Raw genomic sequence first — 24,643 nt, 5'->3', positions numbered from 1 at the left:
TCACTTATCTTGCATGCACAACCTTATTCCATATTTTTTAACTAAATAAGGCACACTATAGTGTCATAGCAATAGCTTATTTCATTACCCACAAACCTTTTACCCATGAATATATGTCTTATAACCTCTGACAGGCTAAAGGCCAGAAACTAAAACTCACAGAGACCACTTTCAGTCTATAGGAAAAACTTTATTTCAGAACAAGTAAATTAGGATATTTTATTCTTAATTCTGCACATGACTAAGAATATTTTTTACATGTGTAACCAAAAGAATTATTTCATAAGCAAATATCCATGTTACTAAGTCAAGGAATGGAAGATTAAAGGACACAAGGTGGCACATTAGATGCCTCTGACTCTTAGTGGGCCTTTTAGGAGATGCTGTCAGAATAGGGCAAACACTTTGAAGGATGGTGACAATCGCGAAGGCATTGAAGTTTAGCTGTGAGCAGAGACTAGAAAAGTCACTCATGTTCAAAGACAGGAACAGGCGATCAAGGAAGCATATCCAACCGTTATACTACAACATCCCTGTAGAGGGTGGAGCAGAGACAAATTCAATAAACTAGGTTTCTTTCTAGAACAAACCCACCAGGCCACAGCACGGTGCAGAACTATAAACTAGACAGACTGGGCACCTGCAATCTGCAGGATACACCCTTACTGTGAATTTCTCTTTCCTTTCCACACAATTATCACAGGGCAGTGTCAGGAACCTTGGTTAAGGACGTCACCTTTGACTCTTTGGAAGTCAAAATGGTAAAAGGTACAGTTGTGTTTTTGGGAACCTTCCACAAAAGCTATGCACCGACCCAGTATTGCAGTTTATGGACCAGTGTGGCTAAGGTGGCACGACTGGGCCACAAGTGCTGTGAGCTCCTCCTGGTGGGAAGCCAGTCTGAGCTCCAGAAGGGGCTAGCAGAAGGAGAGAGAGAAATAAATACTCTCTCCCGGGAGTCACACAGGGCAGAAGATAGCACTCACCAAACCTTTATGCAGTGTACATGGACTCACACCTTCTATCTACACCCTCACCCTCGGCAGACACAGCCAAAAGCACCAGGTACCCAGACTGTACACCTGATAGCAGTGCTCATGTCTGCACCTGACCATCAAAGGTCTGTCTGTAGGGTGAACAAGAGTGGAGACAGCTGGCGCTGCCCCCTTGGTTGTTAGACAGTATAGAGGAAAAAAAGAAGGTAGACAAAATACAGCCTAACTTCTCTGTGGAACTGTGTCTGGAAAACTGGACTACCTGGGCTTTCAAGCCTCGCTCCTGCCCCACATCTTAAAAGAAGGCTGGTCCTTGTTTGTTTGAGTTTGATGGATGGAGTTTCGTTGTTTGTCTGTTTGGTTTGGTTTTTGTTTGTTTGTTTGTTTGTTTTTGTAAAGACAATGCCTACTTAAAAATTTACATATGAATACTTCTTTTTCATTATCTTTATGCCCTCTCCCATCTCTTCTCCTTTAATGTTTTATTTTTAATATTTCCCTTCCTCCTTTCTTTGTCCCTTGCTTTATATTTTTATTGGATCAATTCCCCTTTTTGTTTCTCCTTCTTCTTTCACTTTTTTGAAATTTCCCTTTCCTCTGTTTTTTTTTTTTTTCACTATTTAACCCTTTAACTCTCCTCTCCGGTCTCATGGCCCCAATTTATTTTTTGTTCTTAGTATTTTTTTTCTTTCTTTTTTTTCCTTACTTTTGCATCACTTTTATAAATCACTTTTAAAATTTTTTTATTAGATATTTTCTTCATTTACATTTCAAATGCTATCCCCTTTCTTAGCTTCCTCTCTGAAAGTCCTCTATACTCTCCTCCTGCCTTGCTCCTCAACCCACCCATTTCCTATCCCTAGCCTTTGCATTCCCCTGCACTGGGGCTCCCAATGAAGGAGCTAGAGAAAGTACCCAAGGAGCTAAAGGGTTCTGCAACCCTATAGGAGGAACAACAATATGAACTAACCAGTACCACCCAGAGCTGGTGTCTCTAGTCACATATGTAGCAGAGGATGGCCTAGACGGCCATCAGTGGGAGGAGAGGGCCTTGGTCTTGCAAAAAACCACTTTTCTGACTCTTACCTAGTATGATCTTTTCCTATCACTCTCTACTACCTTTGCACACTCTGCTGCTTCTAGAGTTGTGGTGCTAACTGTTCTTGAATGGTTACTTTAGTCCCTTTGGGTTGTTTCCGTGTTGCAGGTGGTTACTACAATTTTCTTCTCCATGGGCGGTTCTGGAAATGGACTTCTGTGTCTAGAGGTAGCAGAGAAGTCCTTATCTACTGAGGCTAACTCCTAGACAAGTTGTTAGAAACTGTATCATAAAAGAACTCACATGCTATGTACTCACTGATAAGTGGATATTAGCCCAGAAACTTAGAATATCCAAGATATAAGGTACAATTTGCAAAACACATAAAACTCAAGAAGAATGAAGACCAAAGTGTGGACACTTTGCCTCTCCTTAAAATTGGGAACAAAACACCCATGGAAGGAGTTACAGAGACAAAGTTTGGAGCTGAGACGAAAAGATGGACCATCTAGAGGCTGCCATATGGGGTTCCATCCCATAATCAGCCTCCAAACGCTGACACCATTGCATACACTAGCAAGATTTTGCTGAAAGGACCCAGATATAGCTGTCTCTTGTGAGGCTATGCTGGGACCTAGCAAACACAGAAGTGGATGCCCACAGTCAGCTATTGGATGGAACATAGAGCCCCCAATGGAGGAGCTAAAGAAAGTAGCCAAGGAGCTAAAGGGATCTGCAACCCTATAGGTGGAACAACAATATAAAACTAACCAGTACCCCCGGAGCTCGTGTCTCTAGCAACATATGTATCAAAAGATGGCCTAGTCGGCCATCAGTGGAAAGAGAGGCCCCTTAGTCTTGCAAACTTTATATGCCTCAGTACAGGGGAACACCAGGGCCAAGAAGTGGGAGTGGGTGGGTAGGGGAGTGTGGGGGGAGGGTATGGGGGACTTTTGGGATAGCATTGGAATTGTAAATGAAGAAAATACCTAAAAAAAAAAACCCTAAAAAAAAAGAAAGAAACTGTATCATTGTCTAGTTATAACACAGTCACATCCAAAGCCTCAGTAAAGGCCATAAGACAAATGAGAGACTATAAACTTGTAGCTAATATTATAACAACCCCAATATGGAAAAATATAAACACAAGAAAACAGGGAAACACAGTTCTCTTAAAATCAAGAATCCTAATTGTAACTGGGGCCAGTGATATCAAAGTAGAGGAAATACCACAGAAAGAACATAAAGATTATTTTAAAAACAGCATTAAACTCAGCCAAGATGTATATAGTCAAATTAATACAACAAAATAATAGGCAAGATGTTTAAGAGCAGTTCAATTAAAAAGTGGGTATTCTGAAAACATGAAGCAGAATTCTTGATAATGCAAAGCTTTTTAAGTTAAAAAAAAAAAGCCAAGTGAACATCACACCAATACAAGGAACTAGACAGAAGACGAACCTTCAGAACTCAAAGACTCTTCTGAGAATTAAAGCAGACATACGTAAAACCTTTGTTACATGAGCAAAATGCCAACTTATAAGGAAATTTCATATAAATGGGACCACTAGGGTAAAAGACACAGAAAATCTAGTCAGTAAAATAGCATCAGAACTCCTTCTCCAGATTTTAGAAGAAGAACACCCAGTTGTATGAAGCACTCAAGCCTCAAACCAGACAGGGCAATTAGATGCGTGCTTTCTCTCTCTATAGTCAAAATGCCAAGAAGATGGTATAAACATAGAAATTCGAAAGCTGCAAGAGAGATGCACCAAGTCACTTATAAAAGCAAAACTATCAGAATAATAGTTAGGCCATTAGCACAAAGTCTTAAGCTAGGGGAATGTGGGGTTACAGATTTCAAATAGTAGAAGAAAAATAACTGCTCCCCAAATCACAATGCCCAGTAGTCATCCTCAAAATTAAAGAATAAATGAAGGCCTTCTAAGGTAACCACACGCTGAAAGAATTCATGATCCTTAAGCTGAGATTGTAGAAGATTCCTAAATAAATGCTAAATATAGACAAGGGTATATATTCACAAGGGCATAGGAAAAAATGAATCTCACTAAAAACAGATAAATAGGAACAAATTCAGTATTAAAGAAGCACCAACACAAGGAACTAGTGCGTGTTTTCCTGTAACAACCCTGCGTATAAATGGTCTAACTCTCTCTCTATTTAAATGGCAGGGACTCCCCATTGGATTGAAAAACAAGACCCAGGACTTGTGTATACAGGTGTCACCACTAAAGTGTGGGCAGCTGTCTTCCCCTAAGTAAACCATATAGATTTCTCTCCTGAGTGCCAAGATTGTTCACCTGGCCGAGGAACTTGACTCTCAAAAAATGTTGGATGTCAGATTGTGTTACAAGGAGAATCATCAACTCAAGCAAGCAAAATCAGTATTTTTCTGAGCCACAATGAACCTGCTGAGAAATTGGAATAACAATCCCGTGCCCCTACCCAAGCCCCAGGGACACCAGGAAGATTGAGTGATGACAACCTTAACTGCCTCTAAAGTATAATAACTTCAGGAAGCCCCATGGTTGGACCTTCTAGTTACAGGAGAAAGGAGGGAAATAAAAGACCGGATCTTTTGGGTTCAGACTCCATCTTAGAGAACCTTAGCTAAGGTTAAGCTCAAATCAACTAACAGGCTGGTACCTAGCCCCAGTTTCCAGGATGCCCCCAACAAAACCTGTGTATCTAAAACAAGTTTCCAGGTTACCCACTAATAAGTCCTCTGTCTAACACTAGTTTCCCCAACAAATCTACACCCCCCAGTTTAAAAGCCTGCCCCTCAACACTTTACTTCCTAACAACTACCAAACAAAACAAACAAACAAACAAACAAACAAACAAAAACACTGGAAGTTAAATTTATAATTTTTATAATTTAACTCCCAACAGGAGCCAATTATGTTAAAGGCCATAAAGCCACCCCACCCCCACCCCCATGGGAGCCAATTATGTTAAAGGACATAATGCCACCCCCGCCCCAACCAGATATGTACCAGGCTAGATGCCCCTTTCTAGCCTCTATAAATGCTTGCCTAAAACTAGACCCAAGGCTCCACCTTCCTGCTGAGTTAGGGTTGATGGGGAGCACAAGCTCAAGTTTCAATAAAGAGACCCCAATCCATCACAGTCAGCTTCTTTCTCTTGGTCCTGTGAGGCCATGATTCCCCAGTGTAGGGGTATGCCAGGACAATGAGGTGGGAGTAGGTGGGTAGGAGGGGGAGCAGCCTCATAGTAGCAGGGGGAGGGGAGGGGAGGGGAGAAGGGGTTTCTGGAGGGGAGACCTGGAAAGGGGATAACATTTGAAATGTAAATACATGAAATATCCAATAACAATAAATAAATTTTTAAAAAGTTATTGAATTTCATATTATAATAAAAAAATCAGCTTCTTGGTGGCCTTTTGGGGTTCACAAACATTTCCTGCCTCAACAACTGCTCTCCCTCATTCCTGGTTCAGGAGCTCAACCCACCACTCGGGTAACACAACAGAATATTGGTTCTGCAGATGAGCTTCAAGGTTTGAAACTCTTTCCTTTTATCAACAAATAGAGTGCTTCAAAGTCACTTTGGGACTGAGACAAAGGTCTTCTCCTCCGCTTCACCTGCAAATATCTGTGTATGCATATTTAACTCTAACATTACATATTTAATATTTGCACATTTAAGTTTTTAACTTCCTCACAGGACTCAAGAGATTTGGAAGCCCAGAGCCTCACTAGCAATTTTTAAAATCTTGGCATGCCAAAGAAAAAGAGGAAAGACCAATTCTATTGCCAATGTAGGAAGGTGCTTTTCCCAGAGAGTTTATTACATTTTTAAGATTTAATTTAATTTTATATTTGTGTATGCTTGTGCAAAGAGGTTAGAGAAGGTCCAAGTCCCTGAGCTGAAGATGGAGGAAGTAGCGAGCAGCCAGGTACATATGATGTCAACTAAACTCCAGTTTAGTTATCTGAAAAGACATGGAGAGCCACAATGTGGCTAGGCAACTACATTGCTGTGATATCATAAGCGTAGCTTCCCTATCATTTCTAGAGGACAATCATATAGCAGACTTCCTGGTCCTTGGAGTCTTAAAAGTATTTCACTCTTTCTTCCACTATGCTCCTTGTACTAATTTTCTCAATTAGTGATCACTGGGGGAGGGTCCAGCCCAATGTAGATGGTGTCATCCCTGGACAGTGGTCCTGTACTCTCTAAGAAACAATGATGAAGAAGGCAGGGGAAGCAAGCCAGTAAGCAGCATCCCCCCCATGACCTCCGCATCAGTTCCTGCCTCTAGGTTCCATCCCTGCATGAGTTCCTATCCTGACTTCCTTTGGTGGTGAACAGCATTGGAAGTGTAAGCTGAATAAACCCTTTTCTCCCCAACTTGGTTTTTGGTCATGGTATTTTGTTGCAAACAGAAACCCTAAAACATTTCCTGATCCTTCAGTGTGAGGTTATGTTATAGTCATATTGACTAGGCCTGGGCACCTCATGATCAACTGCTTTCTGCATTTTATTTTATTTTATTATTTTATTTTATTTTATTTTATTTTATTTTATTTTTGTCAGTTGTGGCTTTCTGTAATGGTCCTCCTCTGTTACAAATAAGGGTTGAGAGCTACATTAATTGGTGAATGTACAGATAAATATTTAGACTACAGATAGGAACTGTACTCGCTTACTGAAGTAGTACTAGTAGGTTTTCCTCTAAGACCCAAGCCACCCCTAGTCCCAGGTAGTTGGTTAGGTATCCAAAACCAGAATTTCCCTCCTGTGGTGTGGGCCTCAAGTCCAATTAGATAACTATTGGTTACTGATCATATATGTGCTACGAGGTCTACATATAGAGCTAAACTAGCATGTAAAATGTGTGTTCTGATGCAATCTAAGAGGTTGAGGACAGTGTGGGTGGGGTTTACCTAATTAGTTTGGGTAAGGAAACAGGCTAGTTCTGAGGATTGGGGAGTATGCTAGGCCTCTGTGCAAGCTGTAAAAGCTAGTCTGAGCCTAAATGTTGGATATGGTCCAGGCAGGATCCTGCTCAGTGTCTTTTGACATATATGGTTCTAATGACTAAAACATATTATTTCCTTGTATTTTCCATAGTGTAAAATTGTGTCCCCAAAATCTTAGCATTACAAATATAACTTTTCTATTTACACTACTTTTAAAATATAAAGTTATTTGAAGTAATTAGTTTTAGAGCAATTTATATGGAGACAGAAACTAAGATCACCTGAAAAACCATTTTTTTTAATGCAAAGTCAATATTCCTCCAAAAGGGGGGTAAAATGTAGACTTCCAGCAGCCAGTGGGTGGGCTGGGCAGATCATTTCTCTGAAATTGACTCATAGTAATCTTTGTGGAAACAAGGGTGTATAAAGTAATGTAGAGAAGTTACATACAATGTGATTGAATTGTCTAGAAAGTATAGTAATTTAATTACAGTATTGATAGCATGTGTGTTTACCTTTGAAATATATGTATATATAATAAAAAGGCATACTATTGTAAGTGCCTCCAGCTGGTATTTATCTTTGACATAAAATACTTCTTGCTACACACAATTTGCTAAATGTTAATGAGACACCCAGGTTTACTCAATCACAGAGGCATAGAAAATTGAAAGGTGATCTAATTTATTTTATAATTTCCTACCTCAAGAAGAAAGCACTTTGTAGAAATTTATACAAAGCTTTTGATGCAAATGTTCACATATAACACCTGAGTCCTGAGTACGGCGTTACTCATCAGATACAAGGGACAGGAAACAAATGGAAGCTTATTGAAGGGTGAAGCAGGACAGGTAAGAGTCACGATCACATGTGTGACATATGCAATTTACATAATGAAAAACTCATTGGCCTTGTGCTAAAACAAGTTGCGTTCAATGATCGTCAATATTGATGTTGCTCTTGTCTGCTGTTTACCTCCAACAATTAAAAACGAAGCAAAAACAACAGAAACAGAACACTTTTTTATCCCTCTGCTGTAGGAAAATGGATCCTACTCAGAATAGAGCAGACATATTGCGGATGTAGCTCACCTAGTTGAGTGCTTGCTAGCTGGCAAACATAAGGTCCTGTATGTGATGCCCAACATCGCACTAACCTGTGGATGAACATACTTGTAATACACACTCAGGAGGTGGAGGAGGAGTATCAAATGGTTAATGTCATCCTTGGCTACATAGTGAGTTCAAGGCCACCTTGGGCTACTTGAGCACAGTTATCTGGAGTAGTCTATATAGGCGCTCTTTGCCACACCCTCATAGGTAGGTAGGTAGATAGATAGATAGATAGATAGATAGACAGACAGACAGACAGGTAGATAGATAGATAGATAGATAGATAGATAGATAGATAGATAGATAGATAGATTATTTTGGGGGAAGATGGGACATATTGAGACAAAGTCAACAGGAAACTGTCATACAATGGGAGTAAGTCGGTGGGAAGCTAATCAAACAATATTGCAGAGGGAACACAGACTATCTCAAGAACAGTACGGACTAAGTGTAAAGCAGCCTTATGGGCCTGATAAGGATAGCCCCTGTGCTGGGAAGAGTTGGGTTCTCAGGGTCTAAAGGCATAGTTCCTCCAGTGCCCTGGCTCCAGGCCATTGCTGTCTCTACCAAGCATGTTCTTGGTTTAGCAAAGAAACTGTGTTTCTTCTAAATAGCAAAGCCTCTGAGAAAATAACTCAAGATCCTGACTCCAGCCTGAAACTGGCTTTGCCAAGCATGTCTACGCTTTTGGAAAAGGAAATATATTCTCTCTCCATACATCAGGGCCTAAAAGAAATCGTTCGTTCAGCCCAGCCCTCATCATACAGGCCTGAGAATGAATCACATTTTATAGCCGGTTAAGTCAAGGTAAACACTGTGGCAAGGAAATTGGCTTTTTCCTTTAAAGTAAACTAGCCAGGAAAATGGGCTCTTGTCAAGTTCTTGTTTGGAGATTGATTTAGGGGTCGTTTATATAGAAAATTGATGACACCTTTCTCCCAAGGCAGAGTTTGTGGCCAGATGCTGCACACCTCATCGTAACATCCAGTTATGAAGATGTTTAGTTCTATGGATCTGAACACAGTGTCATTACTTCCTTTGGCTATTCTTCTGGATGGTTATTTGGCCCATAGACACATGCAGTTCCTGACATGTTACACAAAGTCTGAAAAGCACATGTCAGAGGTTAAATAGGGAGTATGGTGGTTTGTATAGAGATGGCTCCCATAGGTCCGTCGGGAGTGGCACTATTAGAAGATGTGGCCTCGCTGGAGCAGGTGTGACTCTGTTGGAGGAAATGGATCACTAGGGGGCATGCTTTGCAGTCTCAGATGCCCAAGCCAGGCTTAATGTCTTGAGCCAAGCCAAGCTTGTCTTTCTGTTGCCTGCAGATACAGATGTAGAACCCTCAGCTACCTCTCTATTACCATGTCTGCCTGCAAGCCAATATGTTCCCCACCCACATGATGATAATGGGCTAAACCTCTGAAACTGTAACCCAGCCCCAATTAAATGTTTTCCTTTATAAGACTTGATGTGGTCATGGTGTTTCCTCAAAGTAATAGAAATCTTAATCAAGACAGAAGTTGGTATTAGGAGGGCACTGGGTATCGTTGGGATAGGCAGGACCATTTTATTTTGAAAGGTAAGCCCATGTTTATTTATTAGCACATTTAAAACATTACACAAAACACATTCAAGAAGCAAGTAATTACAATATAAGCCATTGCACAACAATCCAAATCTATTGAACTAAGGGTTCAAATTTATGCAAAAATTATACCAGTTTAATTAGGGCTTTTAGTTTACATTTGGCCACCTCAAAGTCGTCATAATATCAGGTTGGTAAATTAAAATAATTTGGTTGCCTTTTGAGCGGACACACAATCTTTATACTCAAACATTAATGCATACAAAGCAACAAGGCGTCATTAAATAAAACAACAATTGTTACTGCAAATTAGGCCTTGTGACCAATTACACATGATTAAAATGACATCCCACATTCACATCCACAGCACTTGTCCACCAGTTAACATCTCAGCCAAAATACTACTCATGGGAAACAACCACTAACTGGCAGAGATACTAAACCTGTACATTTGGCATTGCAGATGCACATATGCATGAACAAGCAAGGGAGTCACAGTGAGATTCTACAGCTGCAGAAGCCTGAAAATGATGTTCAAAAATTGTTAAATCATTAAATAATATGTTTGAAAATAGACACTTCATGTTGGAGATTTCCCACTGTACATATAACTATAAACATTGTTCCTTATGTAAGCAAAAAAATGAAACAGATTTGAAAAGTCTGGACATTTCCTTCCGAACAGATATCAAAGGCAATGTTGTCAATCTAACACATTATACTCACAGGACTATCATATTTTAAAGACAAGATCACTGTCTCCTGCCAGGTGTGGTGGCGCACTCCTTTAATCCCAGCACTCGGGAGGCAGAGGCAGGCAGATTTCTGAGTTCGAGGCCAGCTTGGTATACAGAGTGAGTTCCAGGACAACCAGGGCTACACAGAGAAACCCTGTCTCAAAAAAAAAAAAAAAAAAGATCACTGTCTCCACAGGTTTCTGAAATATAAAAAAATAAGACCCTACATAGCTGTGTTAATCAAAGTGCTTATTTATATAATACAATGGTAATGACCTTGAATTAACAAAAAATAAAATAAGCTAAGAGTATCAAAGATGCAAAGTTTTCTGGAATAGTCTATATAGGAGCTCTTTGAACTTTCTGCTATTACGCGTTCAGGATTTATATTATTGTACTCTCCAATACAAAGTACGGGGTGTGTTAAAGTATATGGTATACCACTTTCACACATGTATAACATGGGTGCATGAGGAATGTCTCTTAGCAGTAATACAGGATGCAGCCCCTGGTTTTACCAGCTGCATACTCTAGAACTATTACAGAAGTAAAAAAATCTCTCATGATACTGGAAAGTGATGAGAATGTGCGAACTGAGAGAGTAGCTTTCACTTGCCTCTTCAAGGGTACCAGCCCAGGAAAGTCCATTTAAGATGTTAGTAGCTCTAACACCATTGGCACACTGGCACTGTTGAATCGGGCAATGCTTCCTCAGGCATGGCTCAGAGCCACAACGCATTCCGTACATTAAAGCAGCTGGCATGATGATTTTTTTTCTGTGCCTTCCCAGGCACTAGAGTTTTTCTGTTAATCTACTGCACGAGATTTCCTTAACATTTATTCTGGATTTTGAAGAGGATTCTAAGAACGCACAGAGGCTCCATTGCCTTACTAGGTTTTGACCTTGTTCCTTTCCTACAAGTATTTCATCTTCCAAGTCACATTTATTACCAACCAGAGTCACTGGAACTTCACCAGTGTCTTTGACCCGAAGAATCAGTTCTCTCAGATGGTGTCAGTCTTTAAATGTGCACTGGGCTGTGACGGACTAAACCAAAGCAAAGCCTTGTCCAGCCTGCATGTACAAATTTCCCATTGTTGTAAGTTGTTCTGTTCCTGCAGCATCCTGGATTTCAAGCATACACTGTTGCACATCTACCTCAGCATGCTTTCTTATAAGAATCTTGTATCGTACAATATCATATTTTTCAACAGAAATTCCTTGAGTAAACTGTAAAGCAGAGCTGACATCCCAACATTTTCTAAGTCAAAAATGACTAACTTACATTTATGTATGATGTGAACTTGTTACGTTTAGTACCTCTTGGGTTGTCACTGGGTCCCACGATCACCCTTGCCCTGTGCTCCCTCCCATTCTGGTCACTGCTCCCAATTCCTTGACCAGTCTTTGCCAATGCTACTACTGCTGCCACCACTGCTACCACCAACATCACCACTGCCACCATCGCCACAGTCATTACCACTGCTGTTCAGGCTGATTTTCATGTCTGACCCTTGGCCATGATTTTGTTTGGAGAAATTTAGACTTTGGGTTTCTAGGTTAGGCAAGTGGTGGAGTGCTGTAAGCATGATTTCCTGGGCCATACTAGGAAGAACATGGAAGACAGTGGTGCTCTGTATGATTTGAACCATTAACACCAAGTGATTTTACAAAAGAAAAAAATTTTTAGTATGTAGCCTACAGACTGTTCTTGTAATTTGCTGAAGAATGTGGCTGCCTTTTGCCCTTGTCTGAAGAGTCTGCCAGAAGCTAAATTGAAGAGTTTTGCATTAGTTGCATTGGCAGAGAAAATTTCAGAGCAACGTAATATTGATTTTGTTGTACAGTTGTTAGTGTTACCTCCTATGAAGACCTATCATGAAAAGGAGAAAACTTAACAACAACAACAAAAAAAGTACAAAATTTACAGTTCAAGGATGAAAGGGGTGTCAGGAAGTAGAATGGAGCTGAGTCCTGTGTTCAAGGAGATAAACAGATTAAAGAAAATCCAGATGTTAAATGGAATAAAAGGATCAGTGATCTCATAGCAAAACCCCACCCAGCTAAGCTTTCAACTTGTGAAAAGGAATTAAGTTAAATCCAAGAGCTGGGCTGGTGGCACTTGCCTTTAATCCCAACACTCCAAAAGCAGAGACAGGTGGATTTCAGAATTCAAGACCAGCCTGATCTACAGAGCAAGTTCCAGAACAGCCAAGCTTAAGCAGTGAAGGAAGCCATGGCAAACAGAAAGCCGGGAAAGGTGTCACTGAATGAAGGGAGCATGTTCCAGCCCCAGCAAGCAGCAGAACTTGGCAGCTTCAGCTGGTGCTTCTGGTATTAGAGTCAAGGATAAGAAAGGGCTTAAGGATGCTCCCTCTGCAACTAAGGAAATCCAACGATGCTGGGAACGTGTCAGGGGTATCCCTGCATGGAGACCTAGAGAGGCCATTGTGTGAAGCTGTGAAGGTGAAGCCTGGATTGCCTTGGAGACCCCAAAATGTTAGAGATGCCAGAGCCACAGGTTCCCTGCCAAAGAGAGCTGCTATTAGGAAGTGGAACTGTGTTGGGGTCAATACAGCTGGAAGAGATTAGATATCTGAAGAGGGCTTTTGACATCAGACATAGAAATGCAGAGTTTGAAGTTTGACGAGCCAGTGTCCAGTCTTGCTTTGGTCCAGCATTTCCTCTCTATGTCCCTTTTAAAATGGTATTGAAGATCCTGTACGATTTTATGTTGGACATATGTGGCCTGCTTTTTTTGTTTTGATTTTACAGGTGATTACAGTTAAGAGCTTCCATGAGTCTCAGAAGAGACTTTGAACTTTACACTTTTAAGCAGTGTCAATACTGAAATATGGTGTGATAGACTGTGGGGACTTTTGAAGTTGGAGTAAGTGCATTTTGCACTATGATATGGCTATAAGTCTACGGGGACCGGGGAGTAGAATGTGGTGGTTTGAATAAAAGTGACTCCAAAAGGTCCGTAGGTTGTGGCACTACTAGGAGGTGTGGCCTCGTTGGAGTAGGTGTGGCTTTGTTGGAGGAAGTGCATCACTAGAGGTTGGGCTTAAGGTTCAGATACTCAGTCTACTCTCAGTGTGAGCAGTCTCCTCCTGCTACCTGAAGATCAAGCAAGGTATAGAACTCTCAACTTCCTCTCCAGCACCATGTCTGCCTGTGTGCCATCATCCTTTCCCCCTAAGCCTCGAAACTCTATGTCACCCCTCATTAAATGTTTTCCTTTATAAGAAACCTTAACTCAGACAGGAAGTCAGCATACAATTCGGTCTCAACACTTGGCTTCCATCTCTGTTTGTACTCTTCCTTCCAAACATATTACTCTCAACAGTCTACAGTTAGGAAAAAGCTTAACCAGCTCTTAATTTAATCCAGTTTGATGAGTCCATGAATAATTACTCTAGGATTAGACCAAGGTCTTCCCAATTCACAGTGTCTTTTTCTCCCTCCTTCCCTCGCTTCTCCCCTCCCTTCCTTCTTCCCTTCTTTCTTCCTTCCTTCCTTCCTTCCCTCATTCCTTCTTTCTTTCCTTTCTAATTTGATTTTTTAAAGTAAAACTGAAGGTAATTTTAGTATATTGAATGGCTACCATGTGTGTTCAATAAATAATAATAGAAAGTGCTTTGAACTAACTTGCAGGGTACATTTTGCAGTTAAATGGGCAAAATCTTGTCATTTACATAAAGTTCTAGCTTCCTTTTGTGTCTTTTTAACATGGAGGATAAACAGTATTTGAAGTATTCTTTTTCCCTAACATGTTATCCAAGGTCATTATTCTTAAGATTTATTTTATATAAGTACTGTATCTTTCATCCTTACTCAAGTGTTTCTCATACATTAGTATCAAGTCGTCAAGAAATGGGAAATTGTCACAAATGTCAGCATTTGGCAATATACATGTTTAAATACGTATACTCCAAAGACCATGCACATGGGTGCGTGCAATCTCATTGTGAAGAGTGGCGTCTCTTCATCCCTAGAGTCTCTGACTGAACTCTAGCTTTGGTTTTTATAGCTTTTTCCAGGATCACCCAATTTATCACATTTTTCTATATAAATGGGGACCACACCGTTTTATGAGGTTAGAGTGCACAGGTTCAATGACAATCAGTTGAAGTAACTTATATGGGGTACTGTGTAGAGTTTAGGGTTTCTGGCTCAAGTATCATGGCGTAGTGAATTATCACTGAAGCAAAGCAACAGAGTGCAGTTGCTGGTATTCTTTCTTGCTCTCCACTCTTTAAGCCAATTCTTTGGCACCCAGAGTCTCTCTGGGTAAGGCAGGGCATCAAATGTCAAGAGAACAACAGACCAGGAAGCTCACCTTTGTTCCCATGTCTGCTCAGGACTCTGTGTTCACACAGCAAGCCCTTGGCTCTGAGGCCTCCTGCCTACAGTTCACAGCTCAAGAGTAAGCACAATCTTAATGCCTTGAAAGATCAGAAGAACCAAGGGTGGCATCTTCGAGACACCCACATCTCACGGTGTCACAGAAGCAAAGGCTGGACAAAGGGAGAGCAAGGTTTCCACTCCTGAGTTGGAGATTTTAAGATCTTGCTGTATTTCTTCTGTTTTTAGTCAAATCATTTGTTCTCATATTCATCCTTACAATATACATGGCAGAGGCAGTAGAAAAAGACAGAGAACATCTAGGAAATACAATAACAGGGAAAGATGTCCCTCGGTCTCCATCATCAATAGTCCTTGCTAGTGGTGGAGCAAGAATTTTCAATACAAGCAACAGCTGCTTGAGGCCACTCTCTTATCCCTGCCAAATCCTATATTTTTGTAGGAATCTAACTAAAAACCCCATTCACAGGAAGAGGATCTGGACTAAAATCCCTTCTGGTTTTAATTCATCAGATCATAATTTCTTCCCCAGCATCTCTAGAGCTGCTTCATCTCTCTCTTTCTCGAGAGTCACTCAAAGGGTAGAGATGGTGAGGGTTTACACAATGCATTGCTTCCCATCCCTTGAGGAGTTGATATTTACCCTTGCTTACGTCCTCCTTTTCCTTATTTCCCTTTGGGAAGCCTAAATCCCCACCTGGATATGTCTTGTATCTTCTGAGTGCTCCTCTCTCATCTACATACTTAAGCCTGTATTAAAATGTCATGAGTACACTCCCAAGTGTACCATTATAGCAGCTATGCCTGAAACCCATTTCAGTATTGAAGGCATGAATCATTTCTGTGGCTTGAGTTGAAGCCCTTAAAAATCTGGAAGAACTCAGGCTAGTGGTGTCAACACTGTAGAGCTGTAATTATCCTCCTTCACCCCTGACAAAGTGATAGCTGCATAAAGAAGCTAAGTGCCAACTCTCACTCTAATATCTGAACATTTGCACGCTCATTTTGGACGTAGAGAATCCTACCGTCTTTCTTATTACTCGTCTTTAACATTGATTATTTTAGCTTTTCTGAGAAAGATTAATTGCTTCTTTATGTGTGTTTGAGTGTGTGTGTTAGTATGTGTGTATTTATGTGTGTATGTTTGTTTATGTATTTGTATATGTGTAGGTATTTATGTGTGTATGTATGTTTATATGTGTATGTGTGTGTATATGTGTGTATGTATGTATGAGTAGGTATGTATTAGTGTGTATGTATATGCGTGTATGTATAAGTGTATATGTGTGCATATGTTTGTGTATCTATGTGTATAAGTGTGTATGTGTATATGCATAGGGGTGTGTGTGTGTGTGTGTGTGTGTGTGTGTGTGTGTGTGTGAAGCCCAGAGGCCATCCTTGGGTGGCATTCCTCAGGTGAAGTCACAATTCTGTTATCTGAGGCAGGATTACTCCTTGGCCTGGAGCTCACTGAGTAGGTTAAAATATTGCACACACAGAGAAACAATGAGAGAAATAATCACAAGATAGGCTCATGATGAATAAATTCATCATGACTGAATTTCTGTCGTTAATTATGTAATGAAGTTAGTATGTGTCTTAATTAGTGTTTGTGACAAAACACCCTGACCAAAAATCAAGTTGAGGAAGAAAGGGTTCATTTGGCTTCCACTTCCAGATCATAGTCCATCATGAGAGGAAGTCAGGACAGGAATTCTAACAGGGATAGAACCTGGAGGTAGGAGCTGCTGCAGAGGCCATGGAGGAGTACTGCTTACTGGCCTGGCTCCACTGGCCTTTCTTATAGAACACAGATGCCTAGGGAAGGCACCACCCAAAATGAGCTGAGGCCTTTTCCATTGACCACTAATTGAGAAACCGCCATATAGCTAGATTTCCTGGAGGCATTTGCTTAGCTGAGGCTACTTCCTCTCTTATTACTTTAGCTTGTGTCAGATTGGCACATGAGCCAACCCATATAACTGACCCCTTGTCAACTTGACACACAAACGCTGACACCATTGCATACACTAGCAAGATTGTGCTGATAGGACCCAGATATAGCTGTCTCGAGTGAGACTATGCCGGGGCCTAGCAAACACAGAAGTGGATGCTCACAGTCGGCTATTGGATGGATCACAGGGCCCCCAATGGAGGAGCTAGAGAAAATACCCAAGGAGCTAAAGGGATCTGCAACCCTATAGGTGGAACAATATTATGAACTAACCAGTACCCCGGAGCTCTTGACTCTAGCTGCATATGTATCAAAAGATGGCCTAGTTGGCCATCACTGGAAAGAGAGGCCCATTGGACTTGCAAACTTTATATGCCCCAGTACAGGGGAATGCCAGGGCCAAAAAGTGGGAGTGGGTGGGTAGGGGAGAGGGGGAGGGTATGGGGGACTTTTGGGATAGCATTGGAAATGTAAATGAGGAAAATACCTAATTAAAAAATAAAAGAAAAAAAAAGAATTTGATTAATCTTAATGGAAAGTATTTTAAAGTATTCATAGCTAAAACTCTGGCCAGTTCTGTTTGTTATCCTCTAGTGGGGATTAACTTAAAATGATGAGTATCAGTCATGGTCAGTGGCCTTACCAAAAGCGCCTTTCCTAAAGTGGGAATGTTTCTCACATTACTACATATATAATAATACCCCCTGTAGGAAGTCATCTAATCAGAATGGGTCTAACTTAAAGGAGATTATGAGCAGTTATCTTCACTCTACTGCACTAAAATTCCTTATTCAGGAAACATGTAAGCTATGTATTTGTTCCTATGGTTTGGTGATAACTGTAGAATTATGTAATTCTGATAGTAATATTTTATTTATATATGTATATATGTGTGTGTATGTATGTATGTATGTATACACTTATTATATATATGGTAACAAATTTAGGGAAAATATAAGAAGATGCATTAGAACAAAACCAAGGAGAAAGGAGAAAGCAAGTAGCTGGAGGAACGTCTAAGTAGTGAGAACCACACACAGCACCTGGGGCCAGAGCCAACAAGACGCTCAGCAGGTAAGGTCATGCTGAACCTCATAGCCTGAGTCCAATCTCAGGCATCCACATGGTGGAAGGAGACAGCTAAATCCTGCAAGTGGTTGTGACCTCCATTTGTGTGTATGCCACACACATAGACATTGATCACACATGTAAGAAGATAATAAATATGTACAAAGGAAAGAAATGTACCACACGAAATGAACACTGTATTTACATCAATTATATAAATGTTAGGGCATCCATGCTTAAAGGTGGAGTAGAAATCGAGAGACTGTCATTCTCAGACACGAGGCCTTCATGTTTCTATCTTGGCTGCATTTAAGCCGTTTTCACTAAGTTTCCTATTGGGTTTTGGAAACAAGGCCTTTGCTCACAAACTGTGTTACGTTTTCTCGGCAGCTTTAATGGAATTGTCTTTTAGATAAAATTGTGTTAGCTGCAGTTTGCATCAGCACTCAAGATAATTCCTGAGCTAACAAAAATCTTTATTAGTGAAAATATGACAGTTTACATTAATGATGATAATTCACTTGAAAACAAGATATGAAAGAGTCTCTTACTTGGAAATTGACCAGATATTTTATTCTACTCCGCTGAGTCCATAGATAATCAAGCAACATCTGTGTCTTAATCAACAATTTAAAATAGGCTTTATCATCACAATACATAGCAAAACAAACATGATATTTTTATTAATTTTAGTATAAATACTGAAATTAAATGCTTTGTAGATTTCTTTTGTTTATCCCTTCAAATTAGTTAAGGAGTATAGAAAATATAATGCTAAATTAAATAGTTTTTTAAAACATATTTACTGATAAATATTTTTACATATATTAAATTAAACATAAGACATACACATTCCTTCATATACATATGAACTTTGTAAAGAATAGGCATACTCTTTTCAATGTAAACATTTTAAAAATATATTTTAAAAAGAAGAGTACATTTTCTAACATATTGGCGAGGATGTCTGATGTCCTTTTCAATATAGTGACGAGGATGTCTGATGTCTTATTCAATATAACATCGAGACTGCCTGATGTCTTTCTATTCAACAGATGTTTTCCTCATTTTATCAGCTAATTCTGTTCTTACTTCAATGTGTTTTTCTAAATTTTGCACCTCGTGTGGAAGATTGAGGTCCCAAATAGACAAACAAGATTGTATCTCTGTAAGAAGAAGAGAAATTATATTTCAACAATGCACTATGAAACATTTTTATTTGTGTATATTTCGTTCTGAACAAATGTATACACATAAATTTAGCCTAAACAATGTACTAAGTTACTGTTATTATAAAACAAATTCCCCCTTGGAAATGTCAATCAGACATTAAGAAGCTCCAAAATTTCAAGAAGAGCATTTTAGAACCCAGCATTTCATTTACTGAAAGAAATAGAATTACTTTAAATATTGTTCAATATTGGACATCATAGAGATCGTCCTAGGAAAATAAACTGTGAAAATATTACACTTCATTTAAACTTTATTGGGTTGCTAAAATTTAATTTTGAAAACGTCTGTGTTACCTACATTTTAAATCGTGAATTGGAATTGCTGATGGGAGTCAATGTGATGATTTGGATGCTAAAGGTACTCTCTGCAAAGCCGGAAGATCTGAGTCTGAACTCCGGGGACGACTTCATGTTGTTCTCTGGCCCTCATGCATGCACCGTAACACACGCACCCTAACATCTAGTGCACACAGGCACACAAACACAAGCAATACCATTTCATGAAGACATTGCTGAGTGTCGAGTGCGTTACACAAGCCATCAGCCTACAATGCACAGGGCGCTGTCCCCTCATGCCACAGTCTCCTCAGCATGGAGCATGACGTTAATGTTACCTTTTTGTTCTTGGATACCCTCTGTACTCTTCCGCTTGTACCCCAAAACCAGCATGACATTCTTAAGGCTTCCTTTACCAAAACGAAACATTAAAAAAAAAATACTGTTAAAATAATGCATTAAATTCAACTCTTAAAAATTCAGCTTTCCACATTTTAAACACAAGTATACTGGACCCGAGTTACCACTGCTACTGTTTTTTGCTTGTTTGTTTGTTTGTTTGTTTAGATTTATTTATTTTATGCATGTGTGTCCACTGTAGTTGTCTTCAGACACAGCAGGAGAGGGCATCAGATCCCATTAGAGATGGTTGTGAGCCACCATGTGGTTGCTGGGTTACTGAACTCATGATTTCTGGAAGAGGTCAGCAGTCAGTGCTCTTAACTGCTGAGAAATCTCCCCAGCTTGTCACTGCTACTCTTTAGGGCACACACACTTCAGTTATATAAAAACCTCTTCAACTGATCAGCATTTTTTAAAGAAAACCTAGGCTACTTATAAGAATGTGGGACAACTCTTTAACCTTTGTTCTATAATGGTTTGATATTTACACTTAATTGCTCCCCAGGGTTAGAACATTAAATGAGAAGAAGCCCAGGAAAGTGCATTTATCAAATAGAGGCATAAACATGAGGCACCTGGAAAGCAAGGTGAGCAGATTCACTGAGAGCCTATAATATCACATCTGCTGAGTCATTGGCTAATTTATTTGGCAATGATCCATTGACAGTGTGGTATATACTGGGTCTTTGTCAGGGTCCTACCAATATGGTATGGATGAAAACATGCAGACCCTCCTAATCTACATGGAATTTATGCTCTAATAAAGATACAGTCATTAAGGGGGGGAAATCAAAACTGCCCAATGTCATGTCGGTGGAGGCATTCAAAAACCGAAAGAAGGACCTCAACTTCGTCACCACAAGCTTCTTTGAGGTATAACACATGAGCTACTGCATCCAAAAGCAAGATGAGACAGACCAATGTGACTATTAAGAGGAAGAGCCCCACGGGCCAATGCTTCATGCAGAACAGAGAGCCCTGTGAGAGGCTCTACTTTCCTGAGTCAGAACTAATAAGAAAAGTGCCCAGCCATGGAGACAGGTACCTGAAATACTAACAGATAGGTATATTTTGTAACTCAACTCACCTTGACGGTAAGACCACTCACAGCTCACTGTACTGACTGAGACTTTAGTGATAACCAACCACTTAGACCCCAAAAGGCATACAAACCAAAGGTGAGAATTTAACACAGTTGGTAGATGGTGGCTGTGGATACAACCATTGTGATATCTCCCTCCCTGGTTGTTTAACACATATATGACAGTTTGAAATCCCAGGCACACCTAATTCTAGCTCACACATGCAGCTCAGGTATCCAGAGATGAAAAGCCCGTGCCAGGCAGGGGAAACTCCTTTTGGTGCTAAATTTATTCCTCTTATGGGGAGTGTTTCCCTTCCCATTTGGTAAAGTTTCACAAGCCTGCTTTTGGGGTGCCACACCCCACTGAAATATTTTTGTCATTAGGTCTGCATACATGGGGCAATTACTGTTTTCTAAATAAAATTAGTCATCTAACGAAGATACTAAAAAATTCCTTTGTGAAAAATATAGTCCACATGGTACCCTGATTTATTCACATTTAAGTGGAAAAAATATGAACAAGAATATGAACCAAAGCTTGGATAAAATTTAAAAGTTAGCAAAGATAACTGTGGACTTGGGAGTTCACTGTGCATCATTGCTCTAAGAATATAAATTTATTTAAAGAGTAAAAGCCAAGCCGGAAGCTGACAAGGGTGTGAAGCTTACAGTCAGCTTAAGCATTCATTTGACTTATTTGATGAAGAGTGAAATATACACTGTATGCACTTTCTCTTTTGCCTTAGATATAGTGAAAAGAGCTCTTGAGAGCTAAATTGGTTGCATCTGAGGTTGCCTGCCTCTCTCATGAGACTAAAAGCATCTATCCCTTCTAGTGTTAACTGGCCCTACTCAGAAGTTAGCCCAGTGATGGCTTCATCATGTGACCCTTGAAAGCACTACAATTTGCATCAGAATTCCCCTTAAAGAGATTTTACTTAAAAAAAATGGTATTTTTGTCATCATAAAAGGTATGGATTTAGCTGGGCGTGGTGGCGCACACCTTTAATCCCAGCACTCGGGAGGCAGAGGCAGGTGGATTTCTGAGTTCGAGGCCAGCCAGGTCTACAAAGTTGAGTTCCAGGACAGCCAGGGCTATATACAAACCCTGTCTTGAAAAATCAAAAACAAAAACAAAAACAAAAAACAGAACAAGTATGGATTTATCTAAAGAAAGAAACTTGCCTAATTGTGCTGTGGCCATGGCTCTCACAGAATCACAGAAATTGTGAATGGTGCGGATAACTCGCCGAGTAGAAAGATCCAGGAGTAAGATGTGGCCTCCTCCAGTTCCGATCCAGAGAGCCGTGTTCTTCTGCAGGCAGAGGGCCTTCACCCTCCCAGAGTAGGACAGCTGATGTTTCGATTCCTTGTTTAGTTTTACCATCACCTCCCTAGAACCATAAAGAAAGTATTTACTCAACGTTCTAATGGCACTGAAGAGACTTGAAAGATTTACCCAGGCATGCACAGCTTACTAAATTTTAAACCATGGCGGCGTCAAGGCAGTCATATTGGAAGTCTGAACACAGGTTCCCTGGCTTTAGTTACCAAAATCACAGGAATTATGATTCTTTATTTAAAAACAGCACAGCCTTTTCAGGAAGCTTCCATCCGTCCTCCCTCCAACTTTAAACAACTCATTGTACTGATGTAATGTGAATTCTGTGTAAATAGCTTTTATGCTGTATTGTTTAGGGATTAATGACAGGAACAGAGCATGCACGTACATATTCAGTAACCATGCAAGCATCAGGGTCTACACTGGAAGGAAAACCTGGAAAAATGGAAGGCTGGCTTTATGCTCTGGGTAGAGTTCAAGACTGCAGAGTTCAATTGTTTAACACAAAAAGCCAGGAAGCACATTCCTTTGCTTGAAGCACAAGTTTTCAAAGATATTGATGATTGCCATAACCTCTCAACTTTAGGAAATTCTTAAGTGAATTAGATGGATATTCATTGTTTTGTAATGAATGTTATAACTTGTAAATATTTACTATAAATACAATGAAATTTCCGTGTTAATATAAAGGAATTAGCTTCAATGCTCTCTGTGAAATCTGAAAATTACAAAAGAAAAATAAGTCACTTATATTCAAACATATAGATATATAGATGATGTAGACTATACCTATATAAGATTGATAGACAGACAGACAGACAGACAGACAGACAGATAGAGATAGAGAGATAGAGAGATAGAGAGATGAGATGAGATGAGATGAGATGAGATGAGATGAGATGAGATGAGATGAGATGGGATGAGATGATATAGAGATATATGTGTAAGAAAATACATAGGATGTATTAACAAAGAGTAAACTTTCTTCAAAATATTTTTTTTTAATTTCCCTAGAAGACAGGAATAAACAAAAGCCACAATTCCTTTCTCTGTGGACCCTGACTTGTAAAACCAGAGGTAGAGTAACCAATTCATTTACTTTAAGAAGTGCACACAGTCTATTAATTCACAGAGCTTTTCTGTTTTCTTGTCCCACACCTCTACGACAGGGCTGTTTTTCTTGGCAATATACAGGGCTGTGTCTACTGCCAGCGCTATGATGTTAGAATCGCTGAAAGCTGCGTAAGAAAACCTGAGGGGGAAGAAAGATAGAAAAAAATATATTCAGAAAGTTAACGCTATTTGCAAAATCAAACAAGTTGTGCTATCGTAATTATAATACATTTTTCTCTCAACCCAGTTGAATGACTTGGCTACTTAACCCATTCTGGTTAACTGGTTTGGGCTGTACTTGACCACAGAATAAACGGTACAATTTTGCAGCTTAGGTCAACCTGATTCTGTATGGAATTTTACACGACCTCTTAAATCCTCAAAGAAATATGGTGTCTGTAAGTTTTAGACATGTCAACAGAATCCTTGTTGCCATGAGTGTTGGGGAAACCTGAGAACTGGCTCTTTGTACCTAGAATTAAAAAGACGTGGAGATAAATTACAGTGGCAATGTCTCCAAACATCAAAGAACCCCCTAGCTTTGTAAATGTAAGTCAGTCAAATATGAAAAAAAAAAAAACCTTCCACAAAGATTCAAATGAGTACAACGTTAACAGAGCTTGAGAAATTAGATACTTGTTATTTATTCTCCTTGAAAACAGAAGAAAATAGAAAGCATTTTCAAATATTGCTCTTTTAACCTAACACATAAGTGTCACGTATAGCTCACAAGCAGATTAGAGACTGTAGGCCCCATCTGCATGGCATGCTCCAGGCTCACCTTAATGTCAGCTTCTCTGGAATTCTTCCCTGATCTCTGGGAGAGAACAGGCCAGCTGTTTCCTTCCCCCTAATTGCATAGCTATAATCTTTCTCATAGTCCTATTAAACATAAAGTCTCACTCATTAGTGTATCCCCCACACTAGACTGTCAATATAACTTCCTAAAAACAAATGCCAATCTCTCCTATATGTCCACAATTCAGTGCACCATTATCATACATAGCGAAGTGTGTGTGCTGTGCTGGCCCATTTGATTCACTGAGTGGACAGAAGGATGGATCAACAAAGAATGAACTAGCAAGGTTGAATGGGCACCTGGAAAAAAGTGAGGAACTTCAAATTTGTGATTGACTTAGACAGAATATATAGAAATGTCAGGGGAATTGAAAAAAATCAATATTTCTTTTAATAGGCAGGAGGGTTTTTTCCCTCCATTTTTTCTTTCTGTTCTTTAAGGAAGATGAAAATATCCCCTCCTGCCAGAGAGCCATTGTTTTCATTGATTTTGCTCAAGTGTTTGCTGAGTCTTCAATAAAGACTTCCGTGAGAATGAACATAAACACATGGTTTTAGAACCAC

General features: G+C 39.8%; 1 protein-coding gene and 1 pseudogene across 2 annotated transcripts in view; both read right to left on the bottom strand.

Annotated features, from left to right (window-relative positions):
- On the bottom strand, positions 11,192-11,707 carry Gm15382 (predicted gene 15382; annotated as a pseudogene).
- Positions 18,288-24,643, bottom strand: part of Lrrk2 (leucine-rich repeat kinase 2) — a 143,334-nt gene continuing 136,978 nt past the window's right edge. The window contains exons 48-51 of one of the 2 annotated variants that reach the window (NM_025730.3): positions 23,268-23,420; positions 22,012-22,220; positions 19,679-19,750; positions 18,288-18,998 (exon numbers count right to left, since the gene is read on the bottom strand). In NM_025730.3, the coding sequence (NP_080006.3) occupies positions 18,877-18,998; positions 19,679-19,750; positions 22,012-22,220; positions 23,268-23,420 (556 nt within the window). In that variant the 3' untranslated portion in view covers positions 18,288-18,876. Of the gene's footprint in view, positions 18,999-19,362; positions 19,751-22,011; positions 22,221-23,267; positions 23,421-24,643 lie in introns of both variants that reach the window. The other variant, XR_875310.3, reaches the window with a different exon arrangement.

This window comes from Mus musculus, chromosome 15 (assembly GCF_000001635.26).
Source record: "Mus musculus strain C57BL/6J chromosome 15, GRCm38.p6 C57BL/6J".
Taxonomy (NCBI): Eukaryota; Metazoa; Chordata; class Mammalia; order Rodentia; family Muridae; genus Mus; species Mus musculus.
This window is presented reverse-complemented; position numbering and strand designations above follow the sequence as displayed.